The 24,554-nt window shown below is 37.9% G+C and overlaps 1 protein-coding gene across 1 annotated transcript; it reads right to left on the reverse strand.

Moving 5' to 3' along the window:
* Positions 1–36: 36 nt before the first annotated feature.
* On the reverse strand, positions 37–24,554 carry LOC139121883 (ubiquilin-1-like). Its single transcript, XM_070687153.1, has 12 exons — positions 24,408–24,554; positions 17,137–17,239; positions 12,056–12,105; positions 6,364–6,573; positions 5,801–5,926; positions 5,133–5,261; positions 4,422–4,761; positions 3,922–4,061; positions 3,606–3,689; positions 3,054–3,169; positions 2,253–2,487; positions 37–1,558 (listed from the first exon to the last, which is right to left on the reverse strand). Exons 1-12 carry the CDS (start codon positions 24,510–24,512, stop codon positions 1,409–1,411), a joined length of 1,788 nt encoding a protein of 595 aa, XP_070543254.1. The 5' UTR covers positions 24,513–24,554; the 3' UTR covers positions 37–1,408.

Below are 24,554 nucleotides of genomic sequence, written 5' to 3' on the forward strand. Positions count from 1 at the left end.
CAGAGGTACTGCAAAATGAAATACAAGTCTCCAGTATGGCTTACATATAATGAGGTTTATTTTACATAAGGGTTACATGATGGCAGATACACAAGGTAATACGACCAAAACATATTTTTTTTCAATTAATATTATTGTTCTTATATCCCATTTGAGTGGATTAAGTGATATCTTTACAGAGTGAAGTCAAGTGGGAATAGAAAGGAAACTCTTCCAGGTTCTGATGAGATGAATCTCTGTCATTGCGGTGAAGTCCAATGTCAATCATCAATTTATGTAAAAGGGACCACACAGAGATTCCCTCGTGTGGAGATGCACTGCATGATGGTCAATCTGAAAGGGAGCCCTGAAACATACACTCAAGAGAACTGACCATCACACTGTCCATTACATAACTTTTTACCCATGATGCAATGTCACATATGGCTGCAGTCAGGTAGTACCAACTACCGAATAATCCCCAACAAACCACATATTTTATACTCTGCCACGCTGCCGTACTCAGAAATAAAAAGTTGCTGAATTTTCTAGTTCACAATGACAGGGAGACTGCACCATTCACTATGTGCACTTGAAAATTCCTGACAAGAGCCCAGAGAACACAATTTAAAGCACCAGCCCATCCATTGTCCTTCTAGTTCTGTGCAGCATGTCTCAATGACATGTGACTAAATCCCCTACCTCTTGATACAAATTTTGCTTCTTTACACCATTGCGAAAACAACTGATATCAGCTTAAAGTTGCTCCTGCAGAATTTCAAACTTCTCATCCAGCCACAATGATCGACTTTCTTTACCCTTTCCTAACCAGACAGTGGTACATACCCCATTGTCTACAGTAGTCAAGGTGGACCGTTCTACTGGGAAAAGGGGTGAATAAGTTACATTTGGAAGCAGTCTAACATCATCTGGCTGATCAAATGACTTCTCTGTGTATCAGGCACAATAGTTATCAGCTAGTTTGATGTGACTCAACTGCCCTAATGTTCCTGTAATGGGTGCAAAACCTTCAAAGTAAAGTCATAGGGTTGTACCAAAGTCTGGGAAAAAAGCTGAGAAGTTGTGAACTGCTACTATGGTCTTCACCTGCATGTAATGGAAAGTGTATTTCACTGTTCTCGCAAAATCATGAAAATAGGACAATCATTTTTCACTTTTTTTTCCTTTTTTACCTCTTCAGTTTCCCTGACAGTCTACATTAGTGCTCAGATTAAACCAGTGCAAGGCACTCCTTTCATGGGTAAAGAGTCATGCACCGGAGATGACTGCATGTAAATTAGCTACGCATAAAAACTACTCATATATTACCAGACGCTATTACAACTTTTGGCAGAAGCTAACTCTACTAATTTTTAACCACCTATGTAAATTACTACCAATTAAGATCAAAATTTGTAGCCGGGAGAGGCTAGCCGTTTGCCCCAAGCAACCTTTCGATAGCGGCGTTGACATCTCCACCTGTTGCCTGGAGGGCCTGGATGTTGGCTTCTCTGTTTATAAAACCCATGGCATTCAGCTGCTCCAGCTGGACTTGGAACCGAACTTCCGGCGGTTGGTTCTGTTGACCAAAAAAAAGGGAAAAACTTGTTTTTGTCAAAATCCTACTAGTGAAATATACAGAAACTAAATATTGGGGGGCAATTTTGATCTGCATATCTAAACATGCTCAAGCAAGGTTTTGCGATGATTGAGTTTGAAAAAAGTTTTTTAACGTTAGGATCTGCTAATATACATAGTATATATAGGATTATACACAGCTGTTGCACTTAGCCATGTTGGTTTTCTAGCCCAGCATAGAATATACTAGTAAAGCACTGTGCTACATTGTGTCAACATGTAACTGCACATTTCTGTACAGTCTCCTTCAATATGAATATTCACAACGAGTGTGCCCCATGTTTGCAATAAGTAATATTCAAAAAGCATTAAAAGAGTATTCAAGCCCATTTTACAGATCAGACATGTCCTGTACATATCCAAAAGTACATTCAAGAGCATACACTCATATCATAGTGTTTGGGGGCAAGAAGTAGTTATCCTTAGCAACATGTCACCGAATCAAGACACAAACAATGTCTATTCACTGAATGAACTGTATTACTTTTCAATAAAATATCTGCTCTGAGATAAAGGTGATTTCAGATCAAGGATTCGATTATCAGCATTTTTTTACGACACTCACAAGGGGAAACATTCAAGATGTAGGGGTACACAGATCTGATTTTATGGGAAGCACAAACATTGATTCTCACCGGTTGACCCATCCCGGCAAGAGTCTGCATCATCTGTGCCATGAGTTGACTCATTTGCTGTTGGTCTCCTGACTGCGGTGGCGTTTGTGAGTCACTACCACTGCTGCTTGTGGTGCTGTTGTTGGTGGAGGAGGTTGTGGTGGTGGTAGTTCCTGCCGTGCTTGGAGTTGAGGTCGTAGTGCTGCTTGAAGGTGTTGCAGTGGTTGTGCTTGGTGGAACCACGCCTGGCATCATTCTGCACCACAATAAGGGTTGAAAAAGAACAAAAACCAAATGGTGAAATGTACAATGCTCTCATAGTTAATAAGAACAGCCAAGTTTGAAAAATATGACTATGGTACAAGTTTGAGGGTGTGTAGTTTGAGACATAAAAGTGAACAGCCGAGAAAGCTTATTGAATTGTACTTATAGCAACCTTCAGAACACAATGATTCAAGCTGTATCTGGCGTTTGTACCATCTGTGAAAATGAAGACGAAGCTACTCTGTTGTTATACTGTTGTGAACTTATTGTTTGAATTCTGATATAGGTAGAAAAAAATCTGAAGAGGGATAACTTCTTCATATTTTGGATTCATAAGAGCTGTTTAGTGGTTTGCATTGATTCTTTCATATCTTATCAAAAGATGGTACACTTCTCTTGGCTTCAATTAATATCTCAGGCACTAAGCACTCTGGGTGGACATTCGACAAGTCTTGAAACAGTTCAACAAAATAAATAATTCAATTTCACAACTGCTTTTGAAGATTTTTGTACTTGTGTGGCTTACAACAAGCAGTAGGTAAGTGAGGTGAGCCTTACCCTGGAACCAGACCCGGAGCCTCCTGTGATAGTTGCTGCATACCTTCCTGGATTTGTAAAATAGCTTGTAATGCACGAGGGTTGGTCATTAATTGCTGAACTTCAGGATTCTGCATCTGGAGACAAGATTGTTAAAAATCTGTGATTTTAGCAAGAATCATCAAGCTGTTGTACTATTTCACGGAAACAAAAGACACTCGTCATGTACAAAGTTCCAATTTAGTGGTGGATAACAAAACTACTGCATTGAAATTTGGAAGTGACACCAATAAAATGAGTATACACCTCTGTTTGACATTTTATTACACGATGGCCTCAATATTGACATGAATTTAATGTTTATGTTGAATTCAACATTTAAATTTATGACATTACAGGAGCAAAATGTTACATTTAAACAATTTACTATTATTCTGTATTAATGTGAGTATGGTTTCGTAGAACACGAGCAAGTAGCCATTTCTGATTTTACGACCAACAAAACAACTTTTGAGATCTTTCAATCAATATTCAGTTCCACTCAACTGATAACTTTGAAAGTATTTCACTTACCTGCTGTAGAAATACAGGAAGCTGTTGTTGAAGCTGTGTTTGTAACTGAGGATTGCCAGCAAATAATGGATTACTGCGAACAATCTGAAAAAAAAACCCAAATAGTAATGCGTTAAAAAAATTGTAGCAGCTTTCAGTGCATACCATCACATTCATATTTGTTTCCAAAGTAGCTTGTCAGTTTCAGAGCAACAAGGGTGCACCTACAACAAAACATATCATTTATTGAAAGTGTAATGAACATGTTTGAATATGCAAATTAACCAATAATAATATATTATGAACAGTGAATATTCATACCCTACTTTCTACATACCTGGGATGCTAGTTCAGGGTTCTGTGACATGGCTTGCATCATGCTCTGCATGTACGGAGCTTGTAACATGTTCTGCATCAGTTGAGGATTATCTGACATCTGTCGAATGATACTCTGCATACCAGGTGTTCCAAACATTCCTACAACCAATGAGAATCACACAAAATATATATTGAAACCATACCTTTTAACCTGTAGTATTTTGTATCTTTTTTGAGCCAATTTAGAAATTCTTGAACTTTCTCATACCCATTCATGTGGCGTGTAAAATGTCCTTAGTCAAGGCAAATACTCTGTGGTTGGCATATCAAACTGTCTTAGTGGGCATAGATAATAACTTACAAGTTTCATCTGTGACAAAATCACTTCACAGACAACTGCCTGCGAATAAATTCAAAAGCAATGCAGCTGAATTCAAATGAAAAAACTTTCAATGACGTGTAAATCAGGCCAGCCATAAGTTTCTGTATGTTTGTGGTCAGGAAAAAAGTGCCACGTACCACTTGTACCAGGCACTGATCCACCAGTGGTTGATGTTGTCGTGGGCTGTGTGCTGCTACTGCCACTACTGGTAGTAGTAGTAGTAGATGAACTAGCGGTTGATGTGGCTGCTGTTGTTGTGCTCGTTGTACTGGTCTGCTGTCGTTGGCTGGGTGGTGCCCATGGATTTGGTAAAGGTTCAACATTTTCCGTCCCCTGTTGGCGGGTTGAGTCACTGTTTTCTGGGTTCAGCAAAGCTGAGAATGGGTTTGTACCAAGGCCTTCCTGGGCTGCATTTAACATGGGTTCTTGAATATCTGTGTACATTCTACGAAGGGCGTTGTAACCACCAGGTATACTCTGAAAATTCAAACAATATGATTTTAATATCTTCTGAAACATATCAATAGAAATGGAATTTGTATTGTTTTAGTTACTGTTCTTAAACTTTCCCAAAAACCAACTTTTGATAGCCAAAATAAATTTGAATATGGATATATTTCTTGGCTAGTTTTGGATCACCTGAGGCTAACTCGAGAAAAAGTTTACAGAAATTCAAAATGTGACTCATAGATGTAAGAATTCCTAGAAACTGCTGGGCATAGTATTCACATCCTATCTACGCAGCATTTTGGAATAATATCCCTATGCCAGTTTTGCTTTTAGTCAATATATTGTCCGTCCACATGTCCAGAGTTCCCTGACATCAAGAAGATCTTGTGTCGGCTTACCTCCAGGTTGCTCAGTGCTCTGTCCTGACTTCTCATCATTTCCTGCATCATGGATGGGTTCCTTGCCAACTCCATGGTTTGTCTCAGCAACTCAGGATTATTCAACATGTGTGAGATTTCTGGATTCCTCTGAGAGGCAGGGAGAGGCGGTGGAGGAGAAAAAGAATCAAATTTTCATGCCAAGTTGTTCAGAATTAGCACAAAAAGGTATCCAGAAGTTTCCAATACACACCTGTGACACACTCTAGTCAAGACAGTAAAATTTTAAAGAGCTGATGTATGTCTCAGCGATAAAAGTCTGTGAAAATCATATTTATGTATGTTTTCATGGTCTTCAAATGATAAAGTCTATCAAAATATGTCATACAGAACATGGTTTGCTTTACTGATTTTTAATCAACTTGATTGTGTTGCAAGAAAGATGACCTCAAGAGGAAGAGGGCTAAACTTAAGCCTTTTCATGCCAGACAGTACCGTTTTCATACACTATTACCTAGAGCTGCGATTCTCTGCTTTGCCGCAACTGTGAAAATGATACTATTATGAAATTTTCATAATCTAAAATGGATCATCAGTACATGCAACATTTGAAACCTAATAAAACATTTAAAAACAGCTTCAGAAACTTGAGAAACTGTCAGGAAAGTTTCGACCTTTCAATCTCTTACCTCCATCAACTGCTGCATCTGAGGGTTACTCAGGATAAGTTGCCTCATAATTTCTGGATTGGACATCATACTCTGTACAAACGGATTATCCATTATCTGCTGTAACATTTGTGGGTTCCTCATCAGCTGTTGTGATGAAAAAAAAGACTTTGTTGAGCATTTCAAAAGTGGGATTGCTTTCAAGGCAAGTCTGAGCAGTGATATCTCTTTACACCATTCCAAATCCAAACAAAATTTGAAAACAATAGATATTGGCTATTTGTTGCAATAATCAGTTAGGCATGGCGAATAAATCAAAACATCTTACAATTTCATCTGTGTTGAACCTTTCTCTGGTGTTAGGTAGTCTAGGGCTCTTTAATTCTCTCCTGGTATTACTTGATGTTTTGTAGCTACAAAGCACTGTCCAATTCTTTCTCAGATTTGCAATTTACTATTATTGTCTGAATTTTTTCGAAGACTCATGAACTACCGGCACTTATGTACAAGATAAGCCAACACTATGTATGATCAACAATGGAGGCTACTATGTCATGAACAACCGAGTTATCTTCTCATTTTACCTCTGACTGCATTCTCTGCTGCATTTCCATAAAATTGGCAGAGCCCATTCCAATGTTTCCTAACCCAGACAGACCGCCCATGCCACCCAGACCAAAAGGTGCTGGGTTGGGCTGAGGTGGTGTTGGCGTAGTTGTAGTGGGTTGCCCTTGCTGTGCTGGACTGGATGGACTTGAACCTTGCTGGGCTCTCTGTGCTGCTTGCTCTTGGGCCTGGATTTCAAATCAAAATCAAAGGATACCAAATTAGGGTGGAAAGGCCTATCTTACAAAGGTAGCAGCCAAGGTCATTGACTTCTGCCATAAAAAATTACTTAGGCTTCTTTTCAGGGACTTCTAGTTCACAGTGACTTTGAAAGGATTCCCTAGAACCATGTCTATTGACTTCAACCATAAAAATACTATGGATTTTTTCTCATAGTCTGGTTGTTTACGAGTAAACAGCATCAAAAGTTTCATTGAACGCAACTCATTCTCAGTCTGCCTCTATTGGCCTGCAGTTTCTTCAATAAAAAGTCATCGTTGATGACACAGTCCCCACTTGTTAATGGGTGCTTTGATTACAGGTCCTCAGAGAGGATAGAGTCCTCTTCATTAGGTCTGTGATAAAAATACTTTTGAATAAATTCGCTTGATACATGTCTGAGTTGTAGTTCAGGAGATGAAAAATCATAATAAAATGGCCACATGGTGGCCATATTGGATCGAATCACAAAACAAATCAATGTGCATATGTATGACATAGGTCAATGTCCTTGTACCAAGTTTGAATAAAATTGGTTGAGATATGCCTGAGTTATGGCTCTGTACATGAAAAAATCGTAACAAAATGGCCGCATGGCGGCCATATTGGATCGTATCACAAAACAAATTTACATGCATATGTATGACATTGGTCAATGTCCTTGTACCAACTTTGAATAAAATCTGTAGAAACATGCCTGAGTTATGACTCTGTACATGAAAAAATACCGTCAATGACGCTTGTACCTTCTCTAATCAGGGTTTAGCGGTAGGATTTTCAAGTTAGTAGCCACACTTACTCAGTGTGGCTAATTTGGTCCTAATTTTATTAGCCACACGCAACTTTCATTAGCCACACATACTAAATGCTGGTAAAAACATACTTCAGTCTTCAAGTTTTTGATGTGATACATTCATAAATGCATATACATATATATATATATATATATATATATATATATATATATATATATATATATATATATATATATATATATATATATATATATATATATATATATATATATCACTGCAAAGGCTACACAGACAGTAGACATGATCTTTAAGTAAACTAAACATTTGAAAAACACATTCAGAAACACACAAGACCTTATAAACATTTTTCAAGAACAGTCAAATCATCATTATGTGATTTGGGAAAATTGTTTGAACTCATAAAAATGAAAGAGAGTAAAATATTGATGAACATGTTACATCCTCATCTATATATACTCTTTTGTTGTTGATTTTGCAAAACCTGTATTGCACTTTATGATCAAGATCCCCAATTGGGATAGGATTTCAATAAAGGCTTACTTCACTTTACTTTACATGCCTACTCTAGTTAAACCAGATACAGAAAGGTGATGAGCGTATAATAGATCATTACAGTTAGTAAAATTACTTTTCGATCAGGAAAAACTATTAAAAAGGCATTGCAACAATGAGACATTGAAGTTCCCGCGACAGCATCGTTAGGAAAATGGCATGTTTTGCCAGTACCTTCATGAATCTGTGTCCCTCCATACCCCCGTTACCTAAATAGAATAGTCCCACTCCGCACATCCGCCATTGTTATTCTCACTCAAGGCCACGATGCGACGTTGGTTTTCCTTCTCTAAATATGCAATTTCATTTGTTTGACGCTATTATCCTTTCATCAGTGAAGAGTTTTTACCGGTGACTATTACAACTTTCAATGCTATGTCATTGTTTTCACAAGATGTAGACCGTTTGATATTGCAATGTCGACTTGCTTTTATGTGCAGTAATGCACATGCCATGCCTTAGTTTACGGTTCACACTATGCTGTTGATGACAGCATACACGACGTCTTTGATTCACGTTTACTTTTTTCAAGTTATGATTAATGTGGAAATTTCACTAAAATGTCGCTGATCCAGGGATTGTGTAATCAGTTTGATTTGATACTCCGATATGAAATACTGTGTCAATAAAGCTCGGAATCGTCGCTGAGTTTTGCTGCTTTTGGCTATGGTTGTCTATCTTAGTATCAACGTGATCGGAATGCCAGTTCATGGAGATCGAGATCGCGAGAATGTAATTGTAACTGTTTTCTGTATTTTGTCTTCCTTTACAATTTCAAGTAAGTGCTTTAAATAAAGAGTTTTTTATGTTGTCTTTAGCATATCAGTGGAAAAGCATTAAGATTTGGACTGTTTAGTTTTATCAATTTCGACTACAGAAATCAGCTGTCGCCACGCTTTTGAGATCGTGGCGATTGCCGATGGGTTTTTGTTCGCCACAAACAAGTTTTAGTCGCATTTTGCGACTGTGGCGACCTCTACCGCGAACCCTGCTAATGTGTGGCCAGGTCAGGTAATTGGTTGTTGGCATGGAGTTGTTGGTAAATAGTTGATGATGTAGGGGCATGAGGTGGGATATGGACCCAAAGAACCCAAAAGATGATTAAATACATCAATCAAAAAAATTCTAAGCTACAGTATAAACTGCCTAAAGATAGTTCAATGTGGAAAAAAGTTAAACAATTCAGAAATAAGAATTAACAGTCCAAAATAGTAATGACGCACTTCCTTACTGACCTGAGTGCATGTGAAATACACAACCTGGCATCTGTAAATTAAATGTATACCAAGTGATCATTTCCAGTCACTTTTAACTGTTTTTAATGGATTTTCCAAAGAGTCCTGTGGAAATGATGAAAAACGCTTATCTGGTCTTGTGTTTGTATAACCTCATGGCTGATAATTGTCATAGTATTGAAAAAAAATTGAAAGTGAAGAAATTACTGTTTTTAATAGGCATATTTTCCTTGAAATACATGACCGTGTAAAGAATATATGCTAAAAGTGTTTAAGAGTAAATTTCTTTTCAAAAAATAATTTAATTTGTGACCAAAGGATTTTTATTCTTTGAGTTTACAAATTCAAACATTGCAATTTGTTCAATCATCTTGTGCAGTGCAAAATTTATAAAATGACTGAAAAACAAAAAAAATTGGCAGAATTACAGTCTTTGTGATGTAAAATTATGGGTTGACATCACGATAACTGTTAATCTGTTTGAAGTACTAATATACTATAATTTAAAAAAGAAAAATTCATGCAGAAACGGTAAAATATATTGTCAGCAATGTAGTGTTAATTTTGACTTTACATCAAAATATGCCTTTGCTGGATACCAAATATATAGGGCGAAATATCAGCCATGTTCAGCAAAATCCACACAACAGCATTGATCCTTTTCTAATTTGATTTGATTTGCTTATGTTATCCTTGTATGACAGTCAGTACAATATGGAACTTGAACACAACACAGTGAATAAGTATGCTGTAAATGAAATGGTGTGGCTGCATCCACATGCAGCAATAGGAGTGCCTTGTCTCTCACCCTCATTTCCAACCTGTCCCATCCCTGAAAAAATAGTTTGGTCTTATATTTATAATGTTAATAATTTCTGTATTTGTTAAAATGTGCGCATCTCAAAAACTTTTGATCATAAACATTTTCATTGTTTTTATAGCTGACCAATCAGTTAACCTGTTTATTTTGAATATTTGCGCATTTTTCCTCAGTATTTGACATTTTCTGAATACCTTCTTATTCAGTTTGTCATTTTCTAAAAGTTTAAATGCTCCATTGTGTGGTCAAGCTTTCCACAAGCATCAAATGTGGTACTTCATATAGGAGGGTCTGCCTCTAGAGGGCGGGCATCATGAACACTCCTGTGTTTGTTGGTTAATTCCTCCACGTAAACTTCTGATTGTACTGTAAACATTGAACATGGCCGACGTCCGATTTTCCTGTCTAAAACTTTCACTCATTTTCGTTCATATGACTCTGAAACTCCAGGAAACGATCGGGAAGAAAGGGTTATCTTGAAATATTGAGGTACTCGCCGATATTTTGCAAAATTAAATGAGAAAAAATGCAAGGAAAATGCCGACAGGCTTACACAATGACAGTTTTCAGACTCGGAGGCATATGATCATCTCTGCAGATTATGCAACAGGCCCAGATCACGTGAGGCCATGAGGGGATATCACGCAACTCAGTACCAAACACTAGCGCTCACAGAGTGAGCAAACACAAAGTGAGTACCCCTAACGTCAGCTCAGTAGTCTGTAATACAGAGATTGTAGTCAACTAAGAAACCTTGGAGAAAGGCTTAACACTGTGGCTATGCCGCTAAGTCCCTTTTGATTTTTGTCATAGCTCAAAATCGTTCTCCACACCTCAACCTGAGCCATGAACACCCCCACCAGTTTATGATATGACCCATCACAATGGCATGACGTCCACGGATCTTGACAGACGGAAGTCTTGACAGACGGAAGTTCTTGACAGCAGCATATTGGTTTTCAACTCTAATACCTTCTCTGTCTATAAATAGACACGAGAAGGTAAAAATCGTAATAAAATGGCCGCCTGGCGGCCATATTGGATCGTATCACAAAACAAATTGACGTGCATATGTATGACATAGGTCATTGTCCTTGTACCAATTTTGAATGAAATTGGTTGAGATATGCCTGAGTTATGGCTCTGTACATGAAAAAATCGTAACAAAATGGCCGCCTGGCGGCCATATTGGATCGTATCACAAAACAAATTGATGTGCATAGCTATGACATTGGTCAATATCCTTGTACCAACTTTGAATAAAATCTGTAGAAACATGCCTGAGTTATGGCTCTGTACATGAAAAAATCGTAATAAAATGGCCGCCTGGCAGCCATATTGGATCGTATCACAAAACAAATTGATATGCATATGTATGACATAGGTCAATGTCCTTGTACCAACTTTGAATAAAATTGGTTGAGATATGCCTGAGTTATGGCTCTGTACATGAAAAAATCGTAATAAAATGGCCGCCTGGCAGCCATATTGGATCGTATCACAAAACAAATCAACGTGCATCTGTATGACATATGAAGTAATCCTTGTACCAAGTTTGAATGAAATCGCTTCAGGCATCTCTGAGATATCTGCGTGAACGGACGGACGGACGCACGCACGCACGCACGCACGCACGCACACACGCACGGACATGACCAAACCTATAAGTCCCCCCGGACGGTGTCCGTGGGGACTAAAAAGTTATTTTCTCCCAATCACGACTGTACTTTCACAGCATTAAGCAATATATCAACTGGAGGTCGACTCATTGGATGATTGAGTTTTCCTACATTGAACATTTCTACAGGAGCAGCATTCAAAGTATTGTTTGATGTGGTGATGTGTAATTGAGCAACAAACATTGTGTGTTTCAGTCAAGCAATCTATCTGATGGGCATTGAAAATTTAGAAGGTTTAGAAATGCACTGTGACTTACTTTTCACTCTGACTTCACATCAGAAAAGTCAGTTTTGAGGTTTCAACCTCAGAATGTGATCAGGGAAGAAGAATACTTTTGCAAATATCAAGCGCGGTATTGATGCAGCACTGACATGACTGACCAACTCACCTTATTAGCAGACCTGACGACCAAATGCACTGTAAGTCCATCTTTTATACCTGTTGCATGGCAATAAAAAGAAAAGAGTTCTGAGTCGGGTACATTCAATTTGCTTTCTCTCCTTTGTTTGTGTTCCTGTATTTCACACTGCAAAGTGGTATGTCCTATGAAATCTCTGAGGTGCCACTGCCTCAACACTACTGTGCTTTGATTCAAAACAATTTTACCAATTACATCCATTGGTATAGGACTGACTCATGGAAATGTCACGAAAATGCTTCCATTGACAAAAAAGATTCAGAAGTCTTCAATCTTGGAGGGTACACTTAGAACCCCTCCTCATTACAATATGGTTTAATTGAGATGTTTAAGTTTAGACAAATCTCTAGGTACGGTTTGTTTTACATTGGAAAAAATTACTTTTAGCAGATACTGGGGTCGTGACCTCAACTCAAGAAAAGGTTATCTCTGCAGCACGTGTATCAAGAATATCACATGTCACATTGTCAGTGGAACTCTATAACAAAATATGTAATATGTCAAAATATGTAAGAGTAATTTGTCGAAACTATAATCATGTCATAAATATTATATACGTTACATTCGTGTACTGATATGACATTAATGGCTTGCGCAATAATGGAAAATAGATACAAAGTAAAGGGAATTATCATAGCTCTGAATTCAATCTGTTCTCAAACAGTACCAGCACGGCAGTTCATATGGAAAGATAATCTCTTGAATCTAAGATCAAAATTCAAAGCATTATCACACCACCTGATTTGATAATGAAATAATGGATATAACAATGTGCCTAGGTGTCATTGTTCAGGAACTAGTACAGCATTGGCCAGGGATATAATATAAACTTTTGACTGGCTCATTGTGAAGATACTGGCATATAAACAAAGTCTACATGGCATTTTTGCTGCATGATCTGCTTGTTTCAGCATTTTGGCAGCCGCTGCTATACTGTACTTGATACAGATTAAGGTAGCGGTAAAGGCTATTTTTGCACCAATTCTTTTCTCAGAGTTAATGTCAAGTTTCAAGTGTTAGAATCAAGATATTTAGTTCAAATTTTCAGGATAACTCCCTTAGTTAATACTTTCTCCAAAGAATATGAAAATTGTATATTTGTAGCCATGATTTTGAAATATGACACCAATCAATATTAAAATTTAATTTTTCATATTTTTTTACATAATAATAATTGGATAGTATTAATATTACCAAATTAGTTATAAATATGTTGACACTATTAATTGTAAGATTTGTACGGCAGGATTTGTAAATAAAATTTGTTTTTATGATTTTACATGGGTTTACATATCAAAAAATTATTAAAAATTCTTTCAAATTTCAAAATGTGATTTTTCAAAAAGTACTTCAAATACAGGAAAATTGTGCCGTACAAATCTTATCTGTAACCTTGTTAATAGGCTGTAAAAATTCCATGTCCATATCTCATTTCAAAGGTTGGATTAAATTGGTATAAAATTATGTAGGAAAACTGTTATTCTGTCAAAAATGTTGAAAACAAGCCATATTTGCACCCCTCTTTTGAAGTCACAGAGCAGTCTTTTTGGTTAATCTCACTTTTGACACCTCTTTGACACTAAAAGAAGCTAAAAATGCATTTACAATAGCAGTCACGCATTCTGAATGCAAGCACTGCCTTGTCAAACTTTCCTGAAAAACAGTAAAAAATGACTTTCCCTTTTCAAACATTTTTAAAAGCTAGGGGACCTCTACCATAGTTAATACACTAAGAACTCCCCAACTTCCCTTATTTGGTCAGTTTTTCAGAAGTTTCAACGGCTATAACTCTGCAATGCCTATGACCCCAAATGTCTAGTTTTTTTTATTCGACAGAGAATGTTGATACTTTTATGTTTTAATAGTTTTATTGAAGTTTATAACTGTCGCTCTAGCCTTTACCGCTACCTTAACACACAGAACTTAAAGGTATGGCAATCGATCCCAGGGCTAGGAGTGGCACATGTAAAACAGTGTGTATCTTTGCATCAGAGGCGGAATAAACTATTGAGTGTATCTATTTACCCAGAAAATCTTAATCCTGACAGCTATGTGTGTACGCAACATAGAGCATAGAGCCAGTCGACGTTAGGGACACACAAAAAAAAACACGAGGAGCAAACAGGTAGAGGTTTCGAACACAATCAATGTACCCGGTACTTCAACAATGTCTATAACTCCGCACTTTGAACATAGCTCGTAATGAACAGTGGAAAGCACGTGGGACGTGTAGACCTATAACAGCCACTTATGTAGTTTGTGCACATTGAAGATTTTGCAGATCAACAACTTTGACGGAAAATGGACCGACATTTCCTACCGTAATTTTTACCTCCTTCGATTCAGCACAAAATTTTCGTATGGACTATTGATGCAGGATTACAGTCGTTACGTGGTGGCAAATCCTTGTCGTATTGATGACTATACTGCGTAAACAGTCACTAAATAAACTTTGCACGCATTTACGAGCACTGAATATTTTTACCGTTTTTAATCTCAAGCCGTCCGTATACGCGTATGACGGTGGCAAAACAACACAAGGAATCTGGCGTACATTATTACTGAATTACTTTGTCCAAAAAAAATTGAGTTAAAACACCAAAAAAACACAATGCCGAACGATCATGATACAGAACTTTGCAGGTTTCTGGACTGAACGACCCCAAACCGACCGGACCTCAGTCAACTGTGCCGGCCCGACGTCTTCTCTATCAGCGTCAACTCAACCTTTCTCTCTAGACAACTTTACCCAACAAACTGGGAATATACTTAATTTACCTTTAAAAATTCAACTGTGTATCGTATGAAAAGATTTACCGGGGCCACGGGGCAAATCATAAAACCAACAAACCCCAACAGAAACAGTGGAATGATCATTTGTGTGCAAGGTCACTGTGTAAAACATTCTAGCTTTGAAATGTCTAGACGGTACAAAAGACGGGGCAGAATAAGAAAAGATTACGACCAATGTGAAACTGCCGATGCCACAGCTGACTCTATAACTTTAGGGGCGTACATTGGTATAGAACGTAATGTTGATAGCATGGTAGTTCTGCGTCCAGTGATAAACACGATTCCCAATATACCACGGCTGTTGAAGTTGAGCTGCTGCCTTCGATCGAAAATTTTCAACACAAAGACATAATATCAATAATTTGCACGATTATAAGAGCCCGCTGTCTTCTCGCCTAATAGCTGTGATGAAGATTATTATGATAGAAGCAATTCACTGCCGAACACCTTGCTCTTCTTATACACAATGCGTAAAACTGGGTTATTCCTGTTGAGAAATACGACAGCAAATATCGCAATGTGAATTTCTTACTATCTTCCTCGCAATGATTTTTGCTCCCGAGTCTATTTTATCACGGCCACTGGACCATTTCTGACGATTTTTACTAACAGAGAATCAGTTTACACTCATCGTGGAAACACATTGCAAAGACGTTCACAAAATTTTCATCACAGGAAAGATTACCGTAATACCCCTTTCAAAGATGTAAGAAATGTATAATGGGTTGTTATCTTGAAAAATCCCGAGCTGCAGTCGCTAACTACAAAATGCTTTTTCTTCCGAACAACTTCCCGACAATTTTACAAGCACACTCCGGTGATCACATGACGGTTGTAACCGTACATGTGCTGCCGCCAATGGAGAATCAAAAGACTTCAAATCAAAAGTAAAAAAATATAGAAAAAATATCGATATCCAAGCAATGTAAAAACGAGTAATTTTGATAGGCTAAATTTATTGTATATTATAAAAAATGCCCAGGCTACTCGGAACAGCGTAAGATTATGATCTGAGTTGTTCGAATACTACACTCACACTGTAGGGTAAAAATGGGAACTCAGATCGTTATATACTGCTTCTCCCAAGCGAACCGCTTAGGCTAAAGACTGTTAAATTACCATACATGTAATTATTGTTGCTAATTTCTGTAAATTTTGCCGACTATTCGTTAGGAATTGTCAAATTTCTTGAGTTTGTCCGAAAACTTTTCAGGGAATGACGTTAGTTTCAAGACACGTGATTGCGAACGCAATATCGATATCGGGATAGAAAAGTCAGTTACAGACAATCGAGGAATAACAGAAAAGTCAGATAATATTAGAGCAAGTTAGTAAAAAAACAAAGCTCAGAAAAACGTACAGAGAAGAACGACATCACGGCGATCTTCAGACCTTTCATCGTGTTACAGTCTGAACGGTCAACATTTGATGCTATAGTCTATGGCAAGTGTCTCTTTTTGGACAACTCCAACAGAGATGAATGGATCGCGATTTAGTTTCATCGCCCCGACCCGACAGGAAATAATGTAGCTTATGGGCACCTGTATAATCGTTGCATGAACGTATCCAATGGCCGGCCACTGCATTGGCCTTTGACCGTGCATCGCCAGCAAACAACGGTTTTGGACGTCACGAGAGCAATTTTCGCCTTCTGTTAGCGGTTTAGTTATTTGTGTAGGCACAGATCGGAATCGAGTTGATTTCGGCTGAAAGTAGTTAGAAAAGTAGTTTTTCGTGCTCGGTCCAAAATGGGTCCGCATGTCGCCGGTTTTGTCCATGTAACCGTTGGTCGAGTATTTTGCTCAGTAGATAGTAAGAATCGTTTATTCATTGTTGACATCATATCGTAATCGATCCGACGTACACAACAAATGTTTGATCGTTTGCACCTTTGCGCGTCCCCTCGTGATTGGCAGCTGTTTGAACGCTTTCATCACTTCTTTGTACGCTTCAACACAGCATCGAAGCAGTTTTGGCATCAAAAAGCAACTTAAAATAGAAAAAATGAGAGAATTTCTCCAACAAGGTGATTCCACAAGTATTACAAAACGTAATATGTTGGGACAGTGCTTTAATTTACACCATGGTTCTTGAAGGATCCAGATTTTCGGGAGCATTCGTTGACGCTGCTACCATGTGCCACTCATGTTGGATAATGAATGCTCAAGGAGATAGGGGGTATTTATAGGCTCCCCCTGCCTTTAAGCGTCACACACAAAGATGCACAATATCCGGTTCAAAACAACTGTTGGACTTACCATGCTGCTCTAAAGTTTCGGAATCCTTTAAAATTTTTCCAGCAAATATAAGACACAACTGCTCTGGTGGAGCTTTGAACTTCTTTGAAATTTCTAATTTAAACTGGAAGAAAAACAATAGGAAAATTACCATGGCATAAGCATTAAACCTGTTGAAAGATCCTGAACAAAGATGAACACTATCTCAACACTTTATCAAGTGAACTTGATAAAGTTTTTCAAATGTGCCGACACAGGTCTGTGATTGCAGTGTCTTACCTTTCTTCACAGTGTTTGACCTAAGCCCATTGTGCAGACTGTTGTTGGGGGGGGGGGGGGGGGGGGGGAATGGGACAAGCAGGTTAGATCATATATGCAAAACTAAAATACAGAATTTACCTGGATAAGTAAAGGAACATTTTATGACACAATATTTACTTACTTGTGCTTGTTAAAACACTACATTGATCTGTTAAGGTCAAATCAACCCTGGAAGTTCATTGAGAATAGACTGCATGTAATTAATAATTTTTTCCTTGCAGGGGTTTGTAGTTCCCAATATCAAAAGAAAAATCACTTGAAAGTATGTTGCGATTTTGATGAAGTTCCCTTTTATTTGAAATGTCACCTGTTCAATGCTCATCAACTTTGTACATGTGCATGTTCTTTGAATACAAAATTACATAAGCTGTTAATAACTATGGAAAATATATTGTTCATGGTTCCAAGAATCAAAGGACATAGTGAAATATAGTCACTTTGGAACGGTCTTTTTGAAACTACAGAGACATATTAACGCTGAATAATTAACATCATTGCGTGATCAAGCTCCGTTGTAGTCGGATCGAAACGTCGCAACTGTTTCAAAAAGACCGTTCCAAAGTGACTATATTTCACTATATTCTTCTGTTAATAACTGTTTTGAACTTGAATTTCTGATATTTTGGAGACAGCTGGGACTAAAACAAGCCCTTTAATAACATTCAACTTGGTAAACAAAAGACATTATAGCTGAACCTGCTTTGTGCATATTTCATTTTCCTTAATGTAAGACGAATCCTATTATGTTTTAAAGATCATAATTAAAATTCATCATGATCCTCTAGTTTTACAAGTTTCAGTATTCACACTAGATGGTAAAATACAAGGATTTTGACTAAAGACATGTAATATATGACGGAAGCATTCACAAGGCATTCATAGTCTACTTTTTGCCTGAAGTAAAGAACAACAACATAAAAGTTTTAGAAATGTTAAGATTAACAGAATATGTACTGTCACATACAATTTATGGAGATCTTGCAGAATTGGTTAAAACCAGTGTTGCATAACATGTCCCATACATTGTATTTTAAATGTAATAAAGATATAACATGTGAAGGCCTCCGAAAACATATATACTGGAAACACTATTTTTACTGACTTAAGCTGCTATAGCATTCCATGCAAAGTAGGTAGAAAATACAGATGGGTTGTGTTTCAACACTACTTTTTCACTGAATTGGCAGTTGGGAAAGTGACAGCCTGGCATGATAAAGGTGATTAAATATAAAAACATTCTGAGAGCCTTTGCATATGATGCACCACTCTTGCACAAGTGTGCTGTTTGATGACAAAGCTTACCCAAGACCATTGCCGGAGATTGCTTTGTTGTATCAAAGAGTACACTGTGTTTTAGAGGGTTCAGTGCTGATACACTCTTCTTGATGATTCCTATACATTTTGGTCTGAGTTAGCTGCAAAATTGTAGCTCTACGGTGAGGCGGTCGGTGAGTTTTGGTTTTTGCGACCTCGCTCACCAGTAGAGCTACAATGCCGAAGGCCCTGAAGCATACAAAATAAGCACGCTGCACATGGCACGCCATTTTGATGTAAAATCCCATATATTTACTGCATTTGGTCATACTGATTTATCACTACTGAAGATTAAAATCTATACTACACTAACCTTGTCGTGTATGGGGTTTGGTATTTGTTCAAATACGTCTATCGTGTTCCAAAAACATTTCTTGGAGCCGCCATTACCAACTTCCGGTAATGGCGGCTCCCAGAAACATGCTCCTCCTATGTTTATGGAACGCGATCAACGTGTCTGTGCTAATACCAAACCCTATAAACGACAAGGTTAGAGTAGTATAGTGTTTAGTCTTCAGTAGTGATAAATCGGTACGACCAAATGCAGTAAATATCTGGGATTTTACATGAAAATGCCGCGCCATGTGTGGCGCGCTTATTTTGTATGCTACAGGGCCTTCGGCATTGTAGCTCTACTGGTGAGCGAGGTTGCAAAAACCAAAACTCACCGACCGCCTCACCGTAGAGCTACAATTTTGCAGCTAGGTCTGAGCACGGTCCCTCCACAACCGTGGTCTGAGTCTACATGCTTTATATCAAGCTGTCTCAGGGGAAGAATAGGCTAGCACTCAAAGGACCAAAACTACTTACACTAGAACCAAGAACTACAATTAAATGGTAGGCACGCCACAATTTATCACAGATTTAAATCTTCAATGTATTATATTTCGGGAACTGACTGTGGAAAATAGACTGTAACACTATTAGGAAAGAAATACATTAGGAAAGAAACATTATTATGTTTCAACAAGTCATCGTTGATGACACAGTCCCCACTTGTTAATAGGTACTTTTATACAGGCCCTCAGAGAGGATAGAGTCCTCTTCATTAGGTCTGTGATAAGAATACTTTTGAATAAATTCGCTTGATACATGTCTGAGTTGTAGTCAGGACATGAAAAAATGGTAATAAAATGGCCCCATGGTGGCCATATTGGATCGTATCACAAAACAAATCAATGTGCATATGTATGACTTAGGTCAATGTCCTTGTACCAACTTTGATTAAAATCGGTTGAGATATGCCCGAGTTATGGCTCTGTACATTAAAAAATCGTAACAAAATGGCAGCTGTGCGGCCATATTGGATTGTATCACAAAACAAATTGATGTGCATGGCTATGACATTGATCAATGTCCTTGTACCAACTTTGAATAAAATCTGTTGAAACATGCCTGAGTAATGGCTCTGTACATGAAAAAATCATAATAAAATGGCCGCCTGGCGGCCATATTGGATCGTATCACAAAAACAAATTTACGTGTATATGTATGATATAGGTCAATGTCCTTGTACCAACTTTGAATAAAATCAGTTGAGATATGCCTGAGTTATGGCTCTGTACATGAAAAAATCGTAACAAAATGGCCGCACGGCAGCCATATTGGATCGTATCACAAAAAAAATTAAAGTGCATATCTATGACATTGGTCAATGTCTTGTATTAACTTGAATAAAATCAGTTGAAACATGCCTGAGTTATGGCTCTGTACATGAAAAAATCGTAATAAAATGGCCGCCTGGCAGCCATATTGGATCGTATCAGGAAACAAATCGACATGCATCTGTATGACATATATGTAATCCTTGTACCAAGTTTGAATAAAATCACTGCAGGCGTCTCTGAGATATCTGCGTGAACGGACGGGACGCACGCAGGGAAAGACACTAAGGGTTGCAGGGTTCTGCCCACGCCGGACGGCGCTGGACGGGCCCGTCCGGCACTCAGAATTTCCGACCAGCATTGACAAGTGACCGACCGGCACTTGCAGTTCAATGCTTTGAACAATCAACATGAATGTCTATGAGTGACACTTTTGAGGTCAAGCAGTTCATAAAATTGCATGAAGAGTTGATGAAAACAATGGTACTATAGAATGCCTTTCAATAAAATGCTATTTAAACAATACCACTGGTTGATTACCGTACGCTGATTTTGCATATGAAAAGCTGTTCAACGTACGTTCACAAGATCATCGCCCTAATGAACTAGACACGGTTTTCCTGTCACACAGTATCTCTGTACGATCGAAAGAAGGAGAAAAACTGAAGTTTTTTTGCTTTGTATCAAGGTTTATAACACCAAAAAAATGAAGTACGGAAGCGAAAGTGAGCACAAAAAACAGGACTTCTAACTATTACTCTTCAATGTTCAGTTCAAACTCAGTGAGTGGCATTGTGGAAAGACTGCATGCAATGAAAGTCACGAGCAAGTTTGGTGTCAACGAATCCAGTCTTTGAATTATCAATGAACACTCACTTATTTTTCAGGTCAATAAGCCAAAGTTACTTGTCCGTGGCAACAAGCCTCTCTGTTTGTGAATTTCCCATTCTACAATGACTATCAAGAAGCAATTGAAGTGAATTTGACATCGAGAAATTCCACTTTCAAAACTATGGCCGATTAGCCAACCCTAAGTTCTTGGGTTTAAACTCCATAGAGTCTGCGCATGAGCAGTAACAAGACCACCTAGGTCATTTGAAAAAACACTGGATGCTGGTACAGTGCAATGGTAATCCAAACTTCATAGTGGTGAGGGATGATATAAGCACAGGAAAATGATGACAAAAAAGTGGTACATTATTTTTCAGAAGCTTCAAAAGATTCCTTTACCACTACTAAAGATTGTTTTCTTTCTGTTTTGTTCAGTTAAAACTGAAAAAATACTTTGAAGGTACAGTGGAATTGGCTATTATTTGTATATCAAGCCCTAAGAATGTAAAAATACAAGCAGATGAATGTTACAGTTTTTCATGAATATTAATGCTCATGAATATTAATGAGCCGTCCAGCACTCTTGGAACTCTGGGCAGGACCCTGGGGTTGTCCGATTGCCGGGGCAAGTGAAAGTCGCGTTCGGGCAAGTGAACCTCCGATGCCACTTGCCCGACGGGACAAGTGAAAAAAAATAATACCTAGAAATCGAATTCACGAGAGCGATTTTCTGGTGAGGGAACACGGACTTAAACAACAAAAAAATTTCATATTATGTCATTGTGAACATTTCCATAAGATTTTTCATAAAATTGCATGAAGAGTTGATGAAAAGAATCATGTAATCGCTTTCAATAAAATGCAGTTCAAACAATACCACCGGTTAAATACCGTACGCTGATTTTGCATATGAAAAAGCTGTTCAGCTGGTGGAGCGTACGTTCACCAAAGTTCATTGCATTGACTGTGAGGTTACTGTGTCTCACAATATGTCGATACGGTAAAAAAAGAAACACACAGTGGTTTTTGTGCTTTGTATGAACGTTTATAATGATGTAAAAATAAAGTCCAGTGGCGAAAAATCACCACAAAAAAGGGAGTTTTACTAAAACGTACTCTTCAATGTTAACTTGTTGAGTGACAGTGAGTGGCATCTTGGCAAGACAGCATGCAATGAAAGTCATGAGCAAGCTTTGGTGTCAACGGGTCCAGTCTTTGAATTTTCAATGAACACTGACTTAATTTTCAGGTGAATAAGCTAAAAGTTACTTGTCCGTGGCGACCAACCTCTCTGTTTGTGAATTTTCCCATTCTAAAATGACTGTCAAGAAGCAATTGGAGCGAGTTTGACATCGAGAAATTCAGCTTTCAAACACATAGAAAAACACCGACGCCTTAGGTTGTTGGTTTAAATTCTATTTAGTCTGCGCATGAGCATTAAAAAGACCACCTAGGTTATTAGAAAAACATAGGATACTGGTATAGTGCAATGGTAATCCAAACTTCATAGGGCTTGTGTATGATGTCAGCGCAGTAAAAACATGACAAAGAAGTACATTATTTTTCAGAAGCTTCAAAACATTCCTTTATAGCTTCAGATTTTTTTCTTTCTGTATATATAAGTTAAAACTTTTAACTGCAAAAATACTTTGAAGGTACAATTAAAATGGCTGTTATTATTTGTAAATTAAGACCTAAGAAAGTAAACATACAAACATATGAACTGTTAGAATTTTTTCTATGAATATGAAAGCCCCACTAGCTGTAAATCAGTCTTGAAATTTGTTGACATGAAAAGGTTTCCTATTTTTTCTGGTTTTCTTTAAATTCTACCCATTAACAGGATATAGTCTTTTGCAGCTTTACAAAACATTCTTTAGAGAAAAATTGGACAAGTAAATTTACATGTTAACATTATTTTGATTTCCCACCATACTACAAAGAAAACAAAAAATTTTTTGTCCAGTTGAAAACTTCAACACTATGCATTACATTGGACTACTCTGTTGTTTCCGTGAATATTCAAATGCATATATGCACGGTGTACACTGTTTTTGCTATATTTGCATTGGGTGCCATTTTACGTTTGGGCACACATTATTTTTCTTGTTCAAAATTGCACATGCAGTCTCACTGGGCAGTTAACAATACTTGTATTCCAACCCATCAAAGAGCACATTCCCAAAAACTTGTTTTAGTTCAGAAGTAAAATCACATAAAGAATGCTAAATGATACAGCTAGTGGGGCTTTGATAATTAATTTAATATAAATGAGCCATCCAGCACTCTTAGAAGTGTGAGGAGAACCCTATGAGAATGTCTGACATTTTCTCATGATAACATGATAATTTTCAAAATAAAGTGTGTGAAATGAAAAACCAATGTTTTAGCTTTTTTCAAACATGTAAATTATACTGGGCAAGTGGTTTTCCAATTCGGGCAAGTGAACTGAACCCCCCACTTGCCCGAAGGGCAAGTGGATAAAAAAATAAGTGTCTTTCCCTGGCACGGACGGACGCAACACACGGACGCACGCACGCACGGACGGACATGACCAAACCTATAAGTCCCCCGGACGATGTCCGTGGGGACTAAAAATTACCCTAACGATGGCGATCCTAAACAATGATCATTGTTGATAAGGTAGGTACAAAGGTTACAACTTACAAGTATATGACTCTTACTGGTGTTACACAAATTGACCGGACAGTGGTTTGTTTTGTGTATATCAACTTAATATGTACATGAATGGTAAGTGTGTTACTTCCGAGTTGTCCTATTTAAAAGAACAATCGCGAAGTTTTCCTTCACAGAGGGATGACAATTACTTATCATCTAGTATCATAATTGAGAGAGCACTTCGCTTCCATAACAATGCTGGTTATGATTCTGAGAATACGGAAGCCCTTCGTATATGAAATATTTCCTTACTTTGACAAAACCTATCTCAAAACATATGTTTCAGGAAAGCAAATAAACTGGCATTATTTGTACCTGACTGGCAGTCACTTTCAAGGGAAATAAATGTCGGTGTATGGTTAATTTCAAGCGGTTACAGGAACCTCCACTGTGCGTCTCACTTGCGCTGTAATCAATGAATGCGCAGCCAGCTAAATCGACGAGAAAACATGGCTACCATCCATGTGACCTAAACAAGAGAGCGTTCACCATATAAAATGGAAAACAGCCTTCATAAAACTTCGAGAACGAATCATTGCTTACCTCTCGTATCTGGGCATTTGGTTCAATTTCTATCGTTTCTTTATCGTTGGGTGTTTTTACCACCACATTAATTTTAGTTCCAGAATCATCGCCACCGTCCGCCATGTTGACTTTTGCAAAGTATCCTGGGTACAGAAGAAGTCACCG

The sequence above is a fragment of the Ptychodera flava genome, chromosome 21, assembly GCF_041260155.1.
Source record: "Ptychodera flava strain L36383 chromosome 21, AS_Pfla_20210202, whole genome shotgun sequence".
Classification (NCBI taxonomy): Eukaryota; Metazoa; Hemichordata; class Enteropneusta; family Ptychoderidae; genus Ptychodera; species Ptychodera flava.

Coding starts and splice junctions, on each gene's coding strand:
- LOC139121883 (XM_070687153.1), bottom strand. CDS start 24,512: ATGGCGGACGGTGGCGATGATTCTGGAACTAAAATTAATGTGGTGGTA. Junction 4,762..5,132: donor GAGCACTGAGCAACCTGGAG/GTAAGCCGACAC, acceptor TTGAATTTTCAG/AGTATACCTGGTGGTTACAA. Junction 4,062..4,421: donor ATCAGTGCCTGGTACAAGTG/GTACGTGGCACT, acceptor CATTGGTTGTAG/GAATGTTTGGAACACCTGGT.